General features: G+C 36.4%; 1 protein-coding gene across 1 annotated transcript in view; it reads right to left on the bottom strand.

Annotated features, from left to right (window-relative positions):
• Window positions 1–842: 842 nt before the first annotated feature.
• The window catches only part of si:ch211-167b20.8 (uncharacterized), a 45951-nt gene continuing 27201 nt past the window's right edge, over window positions 843–19592 (bottom strand). The window contains exon 4 of the mRNA XM_028813267.2: window positions 843–2776. Coding sequence (XP_028669100.2) covers window positions 1214–2776 — 1563 coding nt within the window. The 3' untranslated portion in view covers window positions 843–1213. The remainder of the gene's footprint in view (window positions 2777–19592) is intronic.

Below are 19592 nucleotides of genomic sequence, written 5' to 3'. Positions count from 1 at the left end.
GTCACCTGATGTCATCTCCATGACGCTTTAAATGCGGGGCACAATATTTTCTCTAAGGAGAAAAGTGTTTGTGTCTGTGTGTGATTACAGTGATTTTTGGTTTAAAACATTTAAAACTAATTTTTTGACTTTGATTTCGACTCTCCACTTTTTTCTACGTAATAATTTGATTCATCTCCTGTTGTGTTTCTCGTTACGTTTTTGATTGACATTTTTAATTCTTGAGAGAAAATTGTTTTTTTCACACGACCCTTTGAAGTCAGAGTGCAGGGTCAGCCACTGTACAGCACCCCTGGAGCAATTTTCAGGTTAAGGGTCTTGGTCAGAGGTCTGAACAGAGTAGGATCCCTTCTGGCAGTAATGGGACTTGAACCGGCAACCTTCCAGATACCAGCACAGATTCTTACTCTCAAAGTCACCACTCTGTCTTACTTTGTCTGCTTCTAAAGGAGAACATCAAGAAGGTGTGATGCTCAAAAAGGGGGAAATGCAAAAATGATGTGACCTGTGCTTTTATTATGATATCACACAAGTTATACTGACCTTCCATAGATAACTATGGAATGAAATGCAGGACTATTTATTCATCTTTATTCTGAACATCTCAACTCCGTTTTAAGTCACAAAGGATGGTCCAAAAACATATTTTTTAAATGTTAATGACCTTCATTTTAATGATGCTATCATGTACAGATTTATTGTGCCACATTCAATTATTATTTTTTAAGATCCTTTGAAACTCCACTGAAACAATGCTTATACTTAAAAGGTTTTATAATGACTGACGTCACAATCTCCAGATCTTGAAAGATACACTGCGATAAAACAATACAGAATACAGATCCTTGTAAGATAAACTTCATTTTTTCTTTATTATTTATAACACAGAGAAATATCTGTTAGAAGGTTAGGCATATCGTAAAATAATTTATTTCCACTCATTTATTTGTTCTGCTCTAGTAAGGCACCCTAGGTCAGCAGCAAACAATAGTAAAGGCTGCGGGAATCCCATATTTTCACCCTGAAAAGACTTGTCTAGAAGTTCATTAGTCGCCAGTTCTCTCAAGTGCTGTACCAAGTTATTTCTGCTACTTGTTATGCAAAAACACAAGTTAAAACACACCCACATGACAACAGCGGGCCTTAAAATAGCACCGACCAATTGTGTTATGTGACGGACAGGAAGACAAAAACAGCACAAAAAAAAAAAAAGTTATTTTCTCTGGTTCTCAATATACATGTAGATCAGATAAATTCCTATGATGAATGTGATTCCACCATAATTCAAGCTGACAGCTATTAAGACAAAGCAAGAAAGAAAACTAAAAGATGTACAGAGCGCTTGATTGAACAGTGGCTCTCTCACTACACATGCCAGCCCTCCTCTGGACACTTCAGTACAGCAAACTTCCTTTTGAAAATTTCCACAGTAAGACTCAGAAGTTTTCACTTCTTGGATGCCCTGTGACTCTTCCTCTGCTACACTAAATGTATCCATCTGCATTCCAACACCGGGAGCTGCACTACTCTTCTGGTCTGAAATCTCCAGCCTACTGACATCACGGCTTTTAAAAGCTCCTTGTTCTTCTTTAACAGTGTTGTCCTGTACTTGAAAATTTCTGTCAAGGTGTCCAGGATCAGGCATATCTTTGGGTATATTAAAGTCAGTTTTTCTGTTGGCCAACACGGTGGTAGGTACTTCTTCTCTGTTCTGAACTACCTCCTCCCCGTTACAAACATCTTCAGGTTTTAAAGCTGGTGTTGAAAAATAAGAGATTGAAGCAACAGATTTTTCTAACTTTTGCCCAAACTCGTTTTCTTTATTTGAATCCAGCATGCTCTTAGATGCCATTCTGCTCTCATCAATTCTTGCAGATCTTTCCGTATTTCTTTTGTCGTCAGTGTCCACTGCCTCCTGATTGTAATGTTTTTCAATCTTTTTTTCCTCAGCCTCCTGGCTGTCTTGTTTTTTAATCTCTTCTGTCTTTCTAGTAGGACTTGCTGAGGTAGTCTTCTCTGGCCATTCTTTATCCACATTCCCAAAAGCACCTCCAGCGAGCATCTCAGTCTGTGACTTGTCCTCTTTCACTTCCTTTTCAAATCCTGATTCATTAGCATCAAATGAAGTAATTTTTAATGCCAATTCTAGAGAGTGTGAAATGTTTGTTTGGTTGTTATTACCTAGGAAGGATTTGTCTTCACCTGATTGGCTTGGTGATAGAATTTTTCCTTTGCCGTCTAATTCATGATTTTCCATCACATTACTTTCCAAAGCCAATGGATAATCCAATTGACTGTGTTTTATGGTATGCTTTTCTCTGAACTGAGATGCAGCACTGGAAAACACTACTTGTGACTCTATATCTTTGGCAAACTGCATTTCCAACATTTTACATTCTGTTTGATTTTCCAAAGTGCCTGACTCTGGTGGAGTTACAGAATCTAACCTTGAATTTATACCATTAGTAAGGCCTTGGGAAGGTACAACATTAAGGCTTACATCTGAAGGCTCTTGCACCTTTGGGATGGATGTCTCTGGCTGCTCTGGTAAAGGTGGAATGGGAGTATCTGCTGACGACTGCCTTTCTACATCAACTGAAGTTTTCCATGGTTCATTAAGTACAGTTTTTGGTATACTCTCACAAGTGCAGTGTGGGTCATGTTGATCTGGAAATAAGGGAATTCTTGAAAATGGTGCAACTTCTTCAAAGGCTGAATAAGGCTCTGCTTGGAGCTGGATATCTGGTGAAGGGCTCAGCTTGAAAACTGCAGGAATCTGAAGAGAAAATACATAAGGACAATCACTGAATAAAACAGTACATTTATTAAAATATTTCAATATGTTCTCATTAAGTTTAGATATATTGGCAACATACACATAAGTCATTCAAATTCTAACACAGTATTACTCCATTGAAATTAGAAAATACAGTTTTCTCGCCTAAAATCATCTTCACACTCGCCAATGTCAGACACATTTGGAAACTACTTAGGCCTTGGATAACCTCAAAATATTCTCAAGTACAGTGAATTCATTTACCAATAGAAAAACATTAATTTATGCTTTTCTGTTCAAACAACTGAAATGGGATAGGGGGCACTCTCTCAACTACATGGCACTCAGAAACCATCATAAGGTCAAAGAACAAAAACTTGTTCAACTGAAAATACACACAAGTTAGAGATATACACGCCTTTGGCTAGAAGAACAATTATTGCAGTGGCAGTAATATGTTTCAGAAATAAATATATATATATATATATATATATATATATATATATATATATATATATATACACACTGCCTGGCCAAAAAAAAAGGTCACACACTCTAATATTTCGTTGGACCGCCTTTAGCTTTGATTACGGCACGCATTCGCTGTGGCATTGTTTTGATAAGCTTCTGCAATGTCACAAGATTTAGTTCCATCCAGTGTTGCATTAATTTTTCACCAAGATCTTGCATTGATGATGGTAGAGTCTGACCGCTGCGCAAAGCCTTCTCCAGCACATCCCAAAGATTCTCAATGGGGTTAAGGTCTGGACTCTGTGGTGGCCAATCCATGTGTGAAAATGATGTCTCATGCTACCTGAACCACTCTTTCACAATTTGAGCCCGATGAATCCTGGCATTGTCATCTTGGAATATGCCCGTGCCATCAGGGAAGAAAAAAATCCACTGATGGAATCCCTTGAGTTCCCTTCGCATTGTACGTGTGGAAATGCTCTTACTTTCACTATTAAACATAGACCTGAGTTCTACTGTTGTTTTTATTCGATTTAATTTCACCAAACGTTTTATTGATTGCCGATCGTGATTATTCAGGATTTTTTTCCAGCCACATTTCTTCCTCGAAGACGATAGGTCCCCACTATCCTTCCAGTTTTTAATAATGCGTTGGACAGTTCTTAACCCAATTTTAGTAGTTTCTGCAATCTCCTTAGATGTTTTCTCTGCTTGATGCATGCCAATGATTTGACCCTTCTCAAACAGACTAACATCTTTTCCACGACCACGAGATGTGTCTTTCGACATGGTTGTTTAAGAAATGAGAAGCAACTCATTGCACCAGTTGGGGTTAAATAACTTGTTGCCAGCTGAAAGATAATCGCCCATGCAGTAATTATCCAATAGGAGGCTCGTACCTATTTGCTTAGTTAAATCCAGGTGCCGACTTTTTTTTTGGCCGGCAGTGTGTGTAACACATTATATATATATATATATATATATATATATATATATATATATATATTACACAGTATATACACATTTATGTCACTCTAAAGCAAAAAGTAAATCATTTCTAACCATCGTCTTTAATAAAACCCCTGTGTGTGTCCATGTGTCTGTGTGTGTGTGTCTTCTGGTGAAGTGCGCATGCGCGGGGCACTCTTTAATAAAGGACATCATTGCTGGGGAGAGTGCTGATTGGGTAGTTGCAGCCAAGGCGGAAGTACAGGGAAGGGCGGAATGAGTGGCAGAGTCACCAGCCTCTAGCAGATGATCAATCAATCAAAGGCCTCCTGACGCGTCACACAAGACAGAGAGGGCGGGACCTATAAAATATTGCGCAGCCGATCCAATCAGATTTCGGTAAATGAGGTAAGCAAAATCTCCTGGAAGAACGGTCAGCTCAGCAAGTAAACATCAACAAAAGAAAGGCTGAAAGACAAAAGAAAAATACGAGCAAATAGATCGATTTAAGAAAAAGAAAATGAGCGTCGGAAAAACGCTAAAAGAGAAAGACTCAGAAGAGCAAATAGATCTATAGAAGAACAGGAAAATGAGTGTAAAAAAATTCTCAAAGAGAAAGACAAAGAGGAGCAAATAGATCTATTGAAGAAGAGGAAAATGAGCGTTAGAAAAATGCCAAAACAGAGCTAAGGCTAAAGTAAAGAGAGGCAGGATAAGAGATCTTCAAACAGACACAAAACATCAAACAGCCACAGAGGAGAGGGTAAATGTAATATTAATTAAACTTACTGTATTGTCATATACGTTTCTATTTTATTTTTATTATTATTATTATTTTACATTTAATATAGACTGTACCTACTAATGTTTATGCACTACTGTTCTAGCGCCTGTTATTGTAACGAGCTTAATGTCTAGTGTATGTATAATTATGTGCTCATCCATACCTTTACTTTCAAAATGATTTTACATGCCACTCAATTTTTCAGCCAAGCAATCTGTTACAATCGTATTTGCTCAGACAGACAGACTGGGATAAATAATTGCAGGAGCTTAGACAAGATTTTATTAGACAAGGTGTATACTCACAAAATAACAGACACTCAAATAAGAGGAGCTACTGCCATACCCAGAGACAACCTTCTGGCCTATACAACATAAAAACAAAGACAACAAGAACCACAACTGCCTTCTTGTCACCTATAACCCACATCTTAACACACTTTCAAAAATTATAAAAGAACTTCAGGCGATAATAAATAGTGATGACACGCTGAGAAATGTTTTGCCAGAACCTCACCTCCTGGCATATAGACAACCACCAAACCTGCAGCAGCTAACTGTCTGAAGCTCCCAAAGTGAACCAACAGATAATGGTATATCTCCCTGCCTACAAAAAAGATGTAAAATGTGTGATCACATTTACTATAACAGATTTTGTAGATATATCACACCTACGACAACAACACCGGATAACGGAATCTTTTACTTGCTTATCGTCTAATGTGGTGGTCTACCTTATTCTGTTGTAACAAAAGGCGCTATATATGTGCCTGACCCGACACAGACTCACACCGGAGGCACTTATAAAAGCCAAATAAACTTTTATTTTTCTTCACCTGTGGCGCACATCTTCCCTGTATCCCACAGGCACAACACAGTTCAAAAGCACCAAAACACCCAAAAGAAAGTCACCACAACACACACTCCTTTGCACCACCACTCCTCCTAACTTAGCCACTCGAAGTGGTGGCTGCTGGCCCCTTTTATGGTCCATCCGGAAGTGCTCCAGGTGCTTGATTGCCGAGTTCCGGCTGCACTTCCGGGTGTGGTGAAAACACTGCCCATAAAGTTTCAGGAGTCCCAGCTGTAGCACCCCCTGGCGGCGCCTGCAGTACCCAACAGGGCTGCACCAAACTCCAGTTCCCATGGAGCCCTGCGGGAAACCGAGACACCGCTCCAACCCAGGAGGTTGTCATCTGGAGTCCGGGGGGAGGTATTGCAAAGTCCATGGCTGCTCCCCCTGAACATATACCGAAGGGGCGTCCCGGCCGGGCATAGACCCCGGCCGTCCGCCACACTATGTATGAAAGTCCCAACACTACACTCTATGTGGGAGAAAACTGACAAACACTCCGCCAAAGAATGAATCTGCACAGATTTAACATTAAGCATGGCAACAGGGATGTTCCTGTAGGAGATCATTTCAACATCTGTGGACACGGTAAAAAGAACTTTAAAGTCACAGTGCTTATAGGCAACTCTAAAACACAGCAAGAGAGAAAGGAATGGGAAGTTAACCTGATGCTAAAATTTAACACATAACATGGTTTATATAGAAACAGATGTTTTATGATCAGATATGAGGACTACTTACATTTCTTTGACTGACCCAGAGAATTTGATTATTGACCCACTTTGCAAGGAAAACTCCTCAAAAGCTTCAAAGACTTTGTTGGACAGTTATCTCATCAAAAGATCTTAATTGTCCTCCACTCCTGGCTAAATGTACCTTAGGCCAAAGAGGTCTGTTCATTATTGATATTGTAGATGACCCACTTAAAAGTATATAAACACAATGGAACTCTAGTTTCTTTACTACATCTTGCCTGAAGAAGTGGGCCTAAGCTGCCTCAAAAGCTTGCATATTATAATCTGTTCAGTTAACCAATAAAAGGTTATTTTGCTGGACTTCTCATTGAATCCATAATTGCTTACACAGCACAACATCCTACTACTATATGCCAGTCCATGAAACAATTTCTGTTTACCACTAGACACGGAGAAACATTACATATTGTATAATAGTTTGGGGTCTTTGTGATGCAATTCAAACATATTTTCCTGCCTTCTGTAGCATTCGCCCTACAGAAGTGGTGTATTTATTTTTTTGCATTTTATGTGTGTTATAAACTCAGTACATACATACAATTTCATACCAGCCTCTTCCAGTGCTAGGATACAGGGGTGGGGACAATGCATTTCCTGGCAGTCATCAGCGCAGGAAGGTAGGCCTGAGCATAGAGCTGATCATACAGACACACACACTTAGAGCAGTGTTTCTCAGCCACTTTTGGGTCACAGGTGGCAGTTGCGGAGTCTCGAGCATACAAGACTTGTTCATGGCATAATTGGCCCAGTATCCAAAGAAAGAATCGAAAAACAGAGCTGAAGTAGATTTTTTTTATGCCATTTCTAATCACACTTGCTTCATCAAATGCTCATTTCAACCTCCCACACCCACTCAAGGCTGCTCTTCAATTTAATATCCATTTCGTAATTGAGCTTGTATCTGCATGTGTGCTGCCAGTGAATTTTAAAACTGTGTCTCAGGGCTAGAAAGGTTGCAAAACACTGACCTAAAGCATTTACACAAAGGCCAATGTGGAGTGTCCAATCAACCTAAACAGCATATTATTGGCATGGAGAAGGAAAACTGGCATACATGAAAACAGTGCTTACAGCTGAACTAAATTACTGGTGGCTCGGTTTTTTTGGAGATACATTAGCATTTGATCAAAAAAAGAGGTTAGGGAGGTGAAGCGAGCATGATTAGAAACAGGATAGTCAATATTGCACAGTGTTGTTATTCCCTTTAAATGGGGAGGGGGAGAGATATGGAGGATTGGGTTGGAATATATCATGAACAAGTTAGTGGCTGAAATGGCTTTTTTTCCCCACATGTACTTGCGACCCAGAGATGTGAGCTCTGTGATACAGTGACATTTAATTTAAGGGGTGGGTCCTCATGTGAAACTTCAAAAGGCACAGGTGCAGCGTAACAGTACTTACCGGTATGCTAAGAAATGGCACTCTAAGTTGAAACTGAAAGAACACTGCTTCAAAAACTAATATGGGAAGAATGTGCAACAGACAGCATCCAGGTATAGTAATTGAACCCATGATGCTTAAACTGTAAAACTACACATCATCATGCTTCAAAGTTACTCTAGAAGTAGTGCTTATAAATCAGGCGTAGCATGGAGTCCTTCAGCAAATGAGTGAAAATTGTGATCATACTCTGACTCGAGGACTTTATATTCCATATCAGTGGCATTCTGTAACTTTTCTACGACTTCCTCAAATTTATGTAAGATTAGAAAATTAATGCTTCAAATTAAACTCATATTAGTGTTTGCTTTATTTGAATAGAATTTCATTTTCTTTCATAGCAATAGTTTATGGTATAGCCTTTTACCCCCTGTAAATTAATATGAGATTGTATCACAAATATAGCTGAGAAGATTCTGTGTGTTATGTCAGTTTTTTAGAATTAGCCTCATTGCTAGCATGGACTGAAAGACCCCGCTTGCGATTTGTAAGTGGGATAGATATAAGGTTTCTGACTGTTTAGAAATGGTTCAAATGTATTGTAAAACGTAAAGAAACAGGATATGTACGTTTTAAACAGAACTTTCTTGAAGAACTTTACTTTTCTTTGCTATATCAATTCTTCTCTATTTTTTGTGTGAACTGTTTTACTTTGAAATTTTACTAAAGCTTTTAAAAACGAAGATATTTTGTCTGTGCAATCATTTCAACGTGTCAGCTATTGCCAGAATTCCACAAAGCAAACTAAAGCTGCAGAACTTTGTTAATTTTGGGTAAAATTATTATTAAACACAGCTACAGTATGCTTTCTTTTTTGAAGAAGAATATGACAATTCCCTGGTACAAACTTAAGTCTTATTGTGCATCAAACAATCCCCATGTACTCTCACAGAAGCTTAGTGCATAAAGATGTTTAAAAGTGAGTGATCACTCATCTAATTTATTTTTGCTTTTTGTGCACAGCTGTGACTTATAGTATGAATAACCTATCACAGACAACTAAACATCACTGAAATGATCTGAAACTTGGCTATTCAATAGTGTTGATTCTTTTGACTCTATGTGGCTTAAAGTTGGTGGGATCTTTGATAAAAGCAGATTCACTCAACTGTGAAGTGCCGCCTGCTTCGTCATATATGTGTGCAAATCGCATATTTTAATAATGAAAGAGAGCAGACAACATGAAAATGTATTATTTATTTGAAGGAAGACACCCTAAAGTATTAAAAATACCATTTTTGGTTTTAATTGATTTCTGGGGTTATTGCAGCATGCACAAACAACTTTGAAAAATGGCAGTGTTCCACCGGCAGAATACCTTATGCATAAGTGGCTACATTTGTTTATTTTAGCTTATTACATGGTATTTGCATACTTAAATTTATCAAGTGTTCTGTCCAGAGTTGTTTCTTTAATTGCACACAGTGACGGAATAACCTTCAACTCACCATAACATGGTGTTGAAATAAGTGGGTTTGAAAAAAAAGGATACTGTAAATACTCAAATTTACCTTTCCACAAATTATAATAAAAAGTTTGAATTTTTTTAAAATTTACAATTATATGCATACTAAAATGTTAAAGATCTACAGTAACATAGGTAGAGAAGTAGGTTGTCAATGACTGACATTTTATTCAGTTTCCTGCTGGATTTTCTTCAGTGTGAAGTTTCAGGCTCTCTCTGTTTTTTAGGATTTCATTTGGCAACTGCACTGATGTCTAAAAACCTGCTCACTGTGTGTGTGTGTGTGAGTGTGTGAGTGTGAGAGAGAGAATGTTCATTGCAATTGACTGATACCTCACTCGCTGTAACACTGCACTGGAAAAGGGAAGTTTAGAAAACAGATGGATACAAAATGTTAAGCTTTAAAAAATTATTTACAAGAGACTGGAGAATATTTTGCACAAAAATATGAAATTACAAAAATACTGGAAACTATATTGGCAGACAATTTACACCACTTTAAAGGTATAGCTCACTGTATATTTATGGTATATAATTAGGATGTTCTAGGACTTGTGGTGTCACAACATTTATGGTCACGTCCAAGGCCAAAAGAGGTCTATAATTTTTACATATACCAATGCCTTTAAAGTGACTAGTATAAATACACAAAATATTAGTACTGTACTTTTTGTTGATGAAAAATATTATCTTTGTATAATGTCAGTGAGAAAACACCCGCATTTTTGTAACAGAGCCCAAAAAATGATTTTTCAAAATTATTTGCCTTAAATGGTCAAAACTTCTGAATGTTTAAACTTAAATCTGTAGATTCCTATGTAACATTGATCATGGAGCAGCAAACACACTTGAGTACACAGAATTCTTTCTCAATTCATACTCGGCTATAGACATTTAGACTAATATAGCTGAAATGACTACAGTAATCCTGTGTTTCACCGGCTATAAATGACAACTCAAACAGGAAATGTTCTTAATGCATTCATCATATTCACTTCCTCCTTGTGGATCAGTTTACAGTTAACATTCGATTCTGACATATGTATTTTTTACACTGCAACAGGCATCACACTGTATCAGTGCATGCTCCCAATACAAGGATTAATCTATTTAACATTTGTGGAATACACAATTTCCATTAGAATGCCAAAGACCATTTTAGCAGTAACTGGTACACAACAGGAACCAGTTCTGGAAGACTGTTCATCACAAGCTAAACCCTTGCACAGTGGGCTACTTTTAGATTCACCAAAGAACATAACGAACAGATCTTTAGGATGAATGAGGAACCCAAAAATTCACATGAATCCTCAGAACAGTTAGCGGACAGTCTATGAAGCTGAATGCAGATGTCTGCACTTGTGCGGCTGCAGTACTGACCACTGTGTCAAAACAACAGCGGAATTAATTAAAAATAAACACAAAATGCTGATGAAAAACACCTTTTAAAGTCTTACAATGGACAAAAGGCAAATTCATGGTTAGTTCCTGCATTGCACCTGATGCTGTGAGGTAGGCTCTAGCACCCAACAACCCTGAGCTGAACAATGTCACTACTTTGAGTGATGAATCTTTTTAGGTCCATTACTTACGTCAAATATGTCATCATTATTTTGCATAATCATTTTCAATCACATAGTAGTTTACATTGGCTCCAGCAGACCCCCGTGACCCCATAGTTAGGATATAGCGGGTTGGATAATGGATGAATGGATAGTACTTTACAAGATAAATCTAGTGAGTCTTATGTTTGTCAACATTGTTTTAGTGCTCAAAAAGTATACTTCTTCACAAAAATATATTTTGTTTTTCAAAAAAATTATTTATGTTGATTCAATTTTTTTTTCATTTGTTGTTATATTTCACCTGCATAATGGATTACATTCAACACTAAACTTTGTGCCGACATCATTCATGAGGATTATTTTAGGTCTAGTAACTGCATCCTGATTCCCATAAGAAAGTTTTTGCAAACTGAAACTCTTTTGGCAAAGTATCATACATATGCCTGACTGATAAAACATTTTTAAACGGTCCAGAAATAGAGACCCTGGTGCTCCCAAGGCACACAGTGGAATTTTGAAACAACTAAGAATTCATTTGGAACAGAATTACCTTTTTTTTGTAAATATGCCATATCCCTAAGTGCATGTTAGTCACATCTAATACAGTTAGTTGCTCATATATGTCTGGTACTATAAATTATCAAATTAATTTTAACATGAGCAGAGATGAATCATGTTTTTACTGCATATGATCATCTTGATATGTTGACTAAAAAATAACTCCCAAATTTATTTTCAATTGATATACTGTAAAGTGGAAAGACAATCTTTTATATTTAAATCATGCAATATAAAATTTAAAAACCGAACTGACTAAAAGTGCACTATTGTGACAACAATGCAGGTCATCCTTTTACAAGAGACATTTTATCAACCAGTCCAAAAAAAAAAAAAAACTTTAATATGAAATTGACATCAAAATGTTAGAAATCTACATTTGTACATGAAAAATACAATGTTCCCAGTAGTATGTAACATTGTGTAACATTCTCAAACCTGCTTAATCCAGAACAGAAATCATCTCAGCAGCATCAAGCAGAACGTTGGGGTCAACCCTGGATAGAACACCTATTCATTGTAGTTTTGGCTCACATCTTCAGGCTCTTGGATGAAAGCTGAAGTGGAGTACCCTTACATGAGGCAGCAGCCATCTTTGTTCAACCACATGTCCATTCTGTAATTATTCAACAACTAAACAGACTGCAAGGACCCAACTGTGCTCAGAATTTGCATATTTAGCTGCATGGAATACACTTGTATGTAGTGAAGGGGTTTCATGTGAATTCAGGATGCATACTGTTTCTCTTTAGCTGCTGCAGTTGGAGAGCACTGTTCCTAGCAAAAACAACTAAAATCCAAACTAGTCCTAGTTTCAGAATTAAATGACTCTCTTCAATGGACTCAAAAGATCCAGACACCCCTTCGATCCTGAATGATCAAAAAATATTCTGAACTACACAGAACTGTTTCATCATCAAAGCATATAGACCTTATGTTTTTATAAAAATCTCCATTTGTAAATGAAAATAAAAGTCACATTAAATACTGTAAATGTCTGGTGGCTTTAAGCAATTGTCAATAGACATATTTTGCAGTAAATGTCTGGTTGCTTTATGTAACTGCCATAAAACATTCTATGAAAAGGTTCTTACAGAAGGAAAATGCCAAAGCAGAGTGACAAAGAGTCGATTTAAACACTTGTGCACGCCATATTTCAAACTAGTTTGTGTATGTGGCAATAAACCCACAAGTCAACGGTATTTTTCCATACCCAAGGGTGTCTTCTTTTTAATCAAATCACAAGTCTCCATGTTTTCTGCTCTATTTCATTAGTAAAATACACAATTTGCACTCACATATGCCAAGGAGAGCAGCACGTCATAGCTGTGTAAATCGGCTTTTATCAAAGATCCAGCAAGTTTTACTTCCTCTACCCAAAGAAATCCCGCCACAGTGATTATTCAGCAATGGTGCAATCTGTAGTGCACCGTCCATGTTAATTTGTTCTTGGCTTCAACTAGATTAATGGCAGAGCACTGTGGGGTGCAAGTTCGAACTACCCATAAGCATCTGCGAATGTCTATTTGCGTCCGCTTCTATCCATTGTGATTATTGCATTATTTTCAAATTGCCTTTATTTTTTGATTTACCCTTATGTGTGTATATATGTTTTCACCTAAAAAATAAAAATATAACTACAATACTTGCTTTGAGAGATTGTTTAGGTGCAAGTGACTAAATCTTTACAAAAAAGGGTGACTCCATTTGCCAAACAGTATAACTTTGTAATTCTATGGGATATGCAACCTAAACTTGGTATACTGATAGCTGACAGATTGTGGCACAAAACAAAATTAATTCCAGGGTTTACATCGTAAAATGTCTTGATTATTTATTGCATAACCCATTTTTAGAGAAATTCCTAAAACACCTACATTTTTTTGTTATTTTTATGTGATATTGTTGAAATTGATGTCAAAAATTTTTTTTTTCATATAAAGACTTCCTTCTAAAAACTTGAAATGTTATACTCACTACTCTTCAGTCATTTAAAGCTCCTTTATTACCTAAGAAGAATAATAGCAATTCACTTTTGGGTACAGGGTTAAAAACAATATGGTCTCCTGTCAAATCTTGGGCCTGTTAAGTTCCCTTTTTCCAACAATTCCGATCCAACTAGAGGACCCTTTGCAAAGGGCAATGATCAGAAATGTGCAAACTCCCAGATATAAAAAGCGACTTACCTTTAAAAAAACAAAACAAAACAAAAAAAACACAAAACTCATAGCCATAATTTCTGTTGAACATGCTTATAACAAATACTGGTATATCAAGGAAGGCAAATGAATATCTATAGAATCAGTAATTTGTTTTTCTTCATAGTTTAGGACATTCTGAAAAATTTTGTTTTCACTTTGCCATTACTGAGTTTTTTGTTGCTCAGTGTCAAAAAATACTAATTAAACACAAAGATTAAATAAATTTAACACAAAGAAAAAGTACCATGAAAATTTCAATACTTTATTTATTTTGAAATACCTTTTCTTATACCACCTCCAAAACACACATTAGTGAAAAGTGTTGAACCTTGAAACTTTAACTGAGAGACAGGCATTTGAAATCCAAGACTTCACCTTGCTTATTTACACCATTCATCCTATTTTGCTTCTTGGATGATGCATGATATTGGATTCACTACTTGAATAAATGTGTATATAAATCAAACAAGACTGTACTGTTTAAAGTTATGATGTACTCCACAAAAACAGAACATGGAAAAAAGAGGGGATTGATTGGAATGGGACACATTTACTTCATTCTTCAAGGACAATGGCCGAATTAACAGCACACAGGCCTAATTCTCGATCTCAAAAATCATTCGTTCAGCACTAAAGTGAGAAGGAAAGGAATGGCATGAAAAAGAAATGTGATCTTGCGTCTCTCGGAAAAAGATACACTTGAACCTGCTAGATGCAAATATAATAATCACTTTTTAAATGGGTCTGTTTTATATATCTGTATTGTCATATGTACAGAGTATAAGATATTGAACTCTTAAAGACATTAATGGAAAGTAATTATGAGCACACTGCTAATAATTACTTGCTCTGTGCTACGCATTCTGATATAGTGAATATTCTTCACAGTAAATGCACATATTTTTTGTTTGTATAGTTAATATAGTTGTGGTAACATTATACAATGTTATTGTCTATTATATCTGCCTCGCACTCTCCACCTTGCACTTTTTAAACTTGCACTGTGTTTTTATCACTCTTTAATTAATATTGTTTTTATCGGTATGCTGCTGCTGGAGTATGTGAATTTCCCCTTGGGGATTAATAAAGTATTTATCTATCTATCTAGTTAATATATGACGAGAATAAAAATGACTACATTTAAAGTAAAATTAAAATGTAAACAATTAATTTATTTTCATGAACTTGTTTCATATACATGCTTGCAAAGAGAACTATATTTTAAAAAAGAAAGGAGAAAATTATACTGACATTTCTATTTTTTTTTTCATATGTCTAGACTTGGATCAACTCTGTTGCATTTCATTGACTGAAACACTGCACAGTATTCAGAAGGGCACAAAAGGAACAGAGGCACAGAAATGTTTTCATGAGAATAAAATATATTGTGTCTCAATTACAATAACTTGCAGATCACTTCTTAAACTTCTAGTTTAAATATAGCTTGAGCTGGGTGTACGGTGGCAGAGTGGTTTGCACTGCTGCTTCACAGCTCCACCAGACTGAGTTGGCACATTTGACTGGTATCTGTGTGGTTCTTTTCTGTTCACACTGGTTTTCCACCTGCATCTCAAAGACATGTGCTTTAGATTAGTTAATGTTTCCAAGTGGTGTCATTTTTTTAATGAATGTTTTCTAAAAATCGGGATAAGAAACATTAGAGACATTGAGCACTGATTTCTAAAACATACAACTGAAAATAATTTTTTCAAAAACTGTCACTGGAGAAAATGAACTTGTGCACTTGAAATGTGCACAAATATGCCAACCCATCAACTGGCAAAGACACTGCACAATATGATATTAATGTTTTTAAACCTGCTTAATTCAACTAAAGATCACTGCTAGTCAAAGTCTATCCCACCAGCACAAAGCAGGAACAAACCCAGGACTGGGCATCAGTCCATTGCAGGGCCCAATCATGCACACACCAAAACTCACATTCAAAGCGGACCAATTTTGTATTGCCAATTAACCTAACATACATATTTTCTTGTGTGTACCTGGAGTAACCGGGAGGGAAAACAAAAACAGACATGGACAGAACATGCAAACTTCATAAGGACAATAACTGGGCACAGGGCACAAACCAAGGATACTGAAACCATGAAGTGGCAGTACTACCCATACACCACCATGCACCACTTCTGCATAATGTGTTTTTTTCAGATTTTGTAGTTTTGTTTATGCTATTGTACTACTGAAAAATTATGAGAGATGTGAACAACTAATATAGAATCTATTAGCGTAGGGTTAACCATTTAGATAAACAAAAGACACTTCATCACTAGTAGAATACATCTTAAGAATACATTTTGAATATTTTATACAAATACATTAAACTGATACCTACTGTAACCTTCAGAATTTTTTATTATATTGTAATATGGATTTTTGGCCATATACCCACTGTTACATGCTTCTTCACTTTCTGACACTGGAACAGAAAATTACAAAACATTTGCCCATATACAAGTATTTAAGCTAAGGTCAAAAAATGTTATTCTTGGTAATCTGAAACTCTGGTATGCAACTTTAGGTAACAAGGCAACAACTAATTCAACTAGCCAAAACTTTGTTGTCCTCTCTGTTTGGAACATTCCATTCATGAAGCTCCTTCCATTGCAGTTCACCAATCCAGGGTAAAAACTCCACTCTTCTCAATTAAAATGACATTCAAATATTTTCTGCTGTCAGTAACATTACAACATAACAATTTAAACTTGCTCTTTAGATATGCACCTACTCTTAGGAACACTAAATGTTGTCTTTAGATTAAGATGCATCATATTTTTAAATGCCAGATATTTTTAGTAATAAAATGCATTGCATTTGTCATTTCAAGATCACAAACATGAACACTGCCTTTACAAATTCCATACTAAAAGGGATATGCAGGCAGTGTGTTGCAGTGGTTAAGGTTTTTGACTTCAAACCCGTAGTTGGTGGTGTCAAATCCTGACACTGACACTGTACGACCCTGAGCAAGTCACTTCACCCACCTGTACTCCAACTGTATATCAAAAGTTGTAAGTTGCTTTGGATAAAGGCGTCAGCCAAATAAATCAATGTAAATGCATATAACAAACATATGCATTGCATGGTGCACTGCAAACGTCAACACTGAGGTCTACACTGATTACTTATATTTCAGCCTGTCTTAGATAGGTAGCAGAGCTAGTATAAAAATAAGGCTTTAAAAAAGCAACTTAAATCATTAAACTGCAGGACTCATTTATCTTTTATTTCGCAAATTATACAGAAGAATATTTCTGAATCTAAAAGTCCTCCCTCTGTGTTTCTATATTTCCCAAAATATCCAAAAATGTGCTTTGTTGCATTAATATGTACAAGCCCAGATGTGCACAGGATGTGGATTTTATGGCTTACCTGTTAAGACAAATAGCTCTAAAAACATAGACCATTTACCAAAAGCAGGCATAGACACAAATGACACCTGTTGCCAAAGTTAGCTATATTGTTAGTTCTGATTTGTTACAAATAAAAGTATGAACAATGACATAAATTGGTTACAATTATATAAAATGCTCTTATATACAGTATTTCAGGATCTGTAATCTGAAAAAATAAATGGAGAAATAAAAAGCCAAGTTAAACTAGTTCAATGAAATACAGGAATTCGCCTTTAATTTAAAACTTAGGCATTATATGTTGGAGAGGAGACTAGTAGGGACAACAGCTGCAGCATAAGTGACTGGTGGAATTATGGGACAATATAGGGTGCTATCATGCCTTGATGTAATATTTGAAGTCCATGACAAATGGTCCTCGGGCACAAATATTTGCAGAAAACAGTAGGGGTAAATATTAAGAGCCCCTATGAAGACAAGCAGCACCAGGGAGGTCCATCAGCTTGTACACCTTATGCTAACTTAGGTGATGGACACATGACCTTGGTCTGAATCTTTTAAAGGGAGATGGTGATCAGAGTTGTGGGGATACCTGGGGTCACTAGGGAGAGTTCTAGCAAGACAGCTCCAGGAGTTCAGAAAGAAACTCCTGAACTTAGAAGTAATTCCTAGGCCTTCCTAAGAAGCCACTCCTGATGGGAACTAAGGGGAGGCTGAGTAACAGGTGCCTAAAAATCTCTTCCAACCAGTGAGCTTGAAGTCAGAACAACTGGTGTTACAACTGTCAACTGGTGGGAAAAGAGACTAGGAAAATGAGAAAGAGCAAAAGTAGCCAACAAAAAGAACAATTGAGATAGGCAATTATGACAGTCACCATCTTAAGAAGATTGGATGTTTAGTAAAGGCAAGAGAGGCATGTACCCTTAAAGCTTACCTTGCCCCAATTTAAGTTTAGGTTTGTCATTTTTCTTCAATTAGATTAATGTCCTTAGGCTGCTGTCATTGCAGTTACAGTACACAAGAGATATTTAAAAAAAAAATATCCAGTTTTCAAGGCTTCTTTGGTGTGGCATTTGCTTCCTAAACTAAATTTTATGCTTTTTGGTGTCTTTGTGACCATCTTAACTTTAATTCTCTGGCTTTTGACATGTTTTTGGTACTCTGGAATTCTTAAATGAAAAATTAATTATTGGCTCGCTCAGAGTTAATTTTGTTCCAGCTTCAATAAATTAATTTCAATTCTTTGTTGTTTCTTCCATCCATCCATTATCCAACCTGCTATATCCTAACTACAGGGTCACGGGGGTCTGCTGGAGCCAATCCCAGCCAACACAGGGCACAAGGCAGGAAACAAACCCTGGGCAGGGCGCCAGCCCACCGCAGTGTTGTTTCTTTTTTTCTGGATTTTATGAATTTTAAATGTTATTCTTTTATTTTTATATATTGGATTTCCACAAATTTTGAATTTTAAAATATTTCATTTATTAATTTTTTGGATTCTAAATTTAAGCACCTTCTTAAATTCACTAATATTAATAAAATTGAAATATTGGGTTGGTAAGGTTTTTTGGCTTACCTATTTGGAAGTAAAAATCATGTTAGATATAGTGACGGTAAAAATATGGTTTTCCCTGGTGTCTAGCTACTGCTTGCATTATCTGCTCTCTTCTCTGTTTTCCTATAATAAATCCATTTCTTTTGTATAATTTTGTCTCATTGATATCTGATTTCAAAGTCTCCTCAAGAGCACCCCCTCCAGTTCATAATGTAAACAGTTGATTTTTTAAATTTAGAATCAATTGAAATGTTAAATAATTAAGAGGTAAGCTGCTGAATGCTGGAAACTTACTCAATACAGTAGGCCAATTAGGTACTAAAGGGATAAAGAGTGTAGAATAAAAACGCTTGCTGTTAATGGATTACAAGGATCAACTTTTATTTGAAAGCTTTTCATTTTAATTTTTCCAGAGATGGATATGATACCTGGACTGTGTCACTTACACTTTGAGGTACTGTATATACTTGTGTATAAGTCAGGTCTTGAAACCTGAAAAATCGATCATAAAATCAAACCCGACTTATACGCCCGTTCAAAAATGCGACTTAAATTTTTTTTTTTTTTTTTTTACATCTTCTTGCCTCCTCCAACCTCACATCAGTTTCTCAGATGCATCGAATTTTGTTGCAGCAATGTAGTTACAAATTTCTTTCGATAATTCAACGATGTTTAATTTAAAACCAGCTTCATATTTTCTTCTGAACGAATGCTCCATCATAGATAAGGAATGCTCGTGTGTTAGGGTGTGAGATACAAAAAACACAAACCAGTGCAAACGTCACTTCGGAATAGTTCGGGTATTACCAAGTGGTAACGTAGGCACAATACACAGAAAAAAAAGGCAGTGT

Source organism: Erpetoichthys calabaricus, chromosome 11, assembly GCF_900747795.2.
Source record: "Erpetoichthys calabaricus chromosome 11, fErpCal1.3, whole genome shotgun sequence".
NCBI classification, from domain to species: Eukaryota; Metazoa; Chordata; class Cladistia; order Polypteriformes; family Polypteridae; genus Erpetoichthys; species Erpetoichthys calabaricus.
The sequence above is the reverse complement of the archived record's forward strand: the minus strand, read 5'-3'. Positions and strand labels throughout refer to the sequence as shown.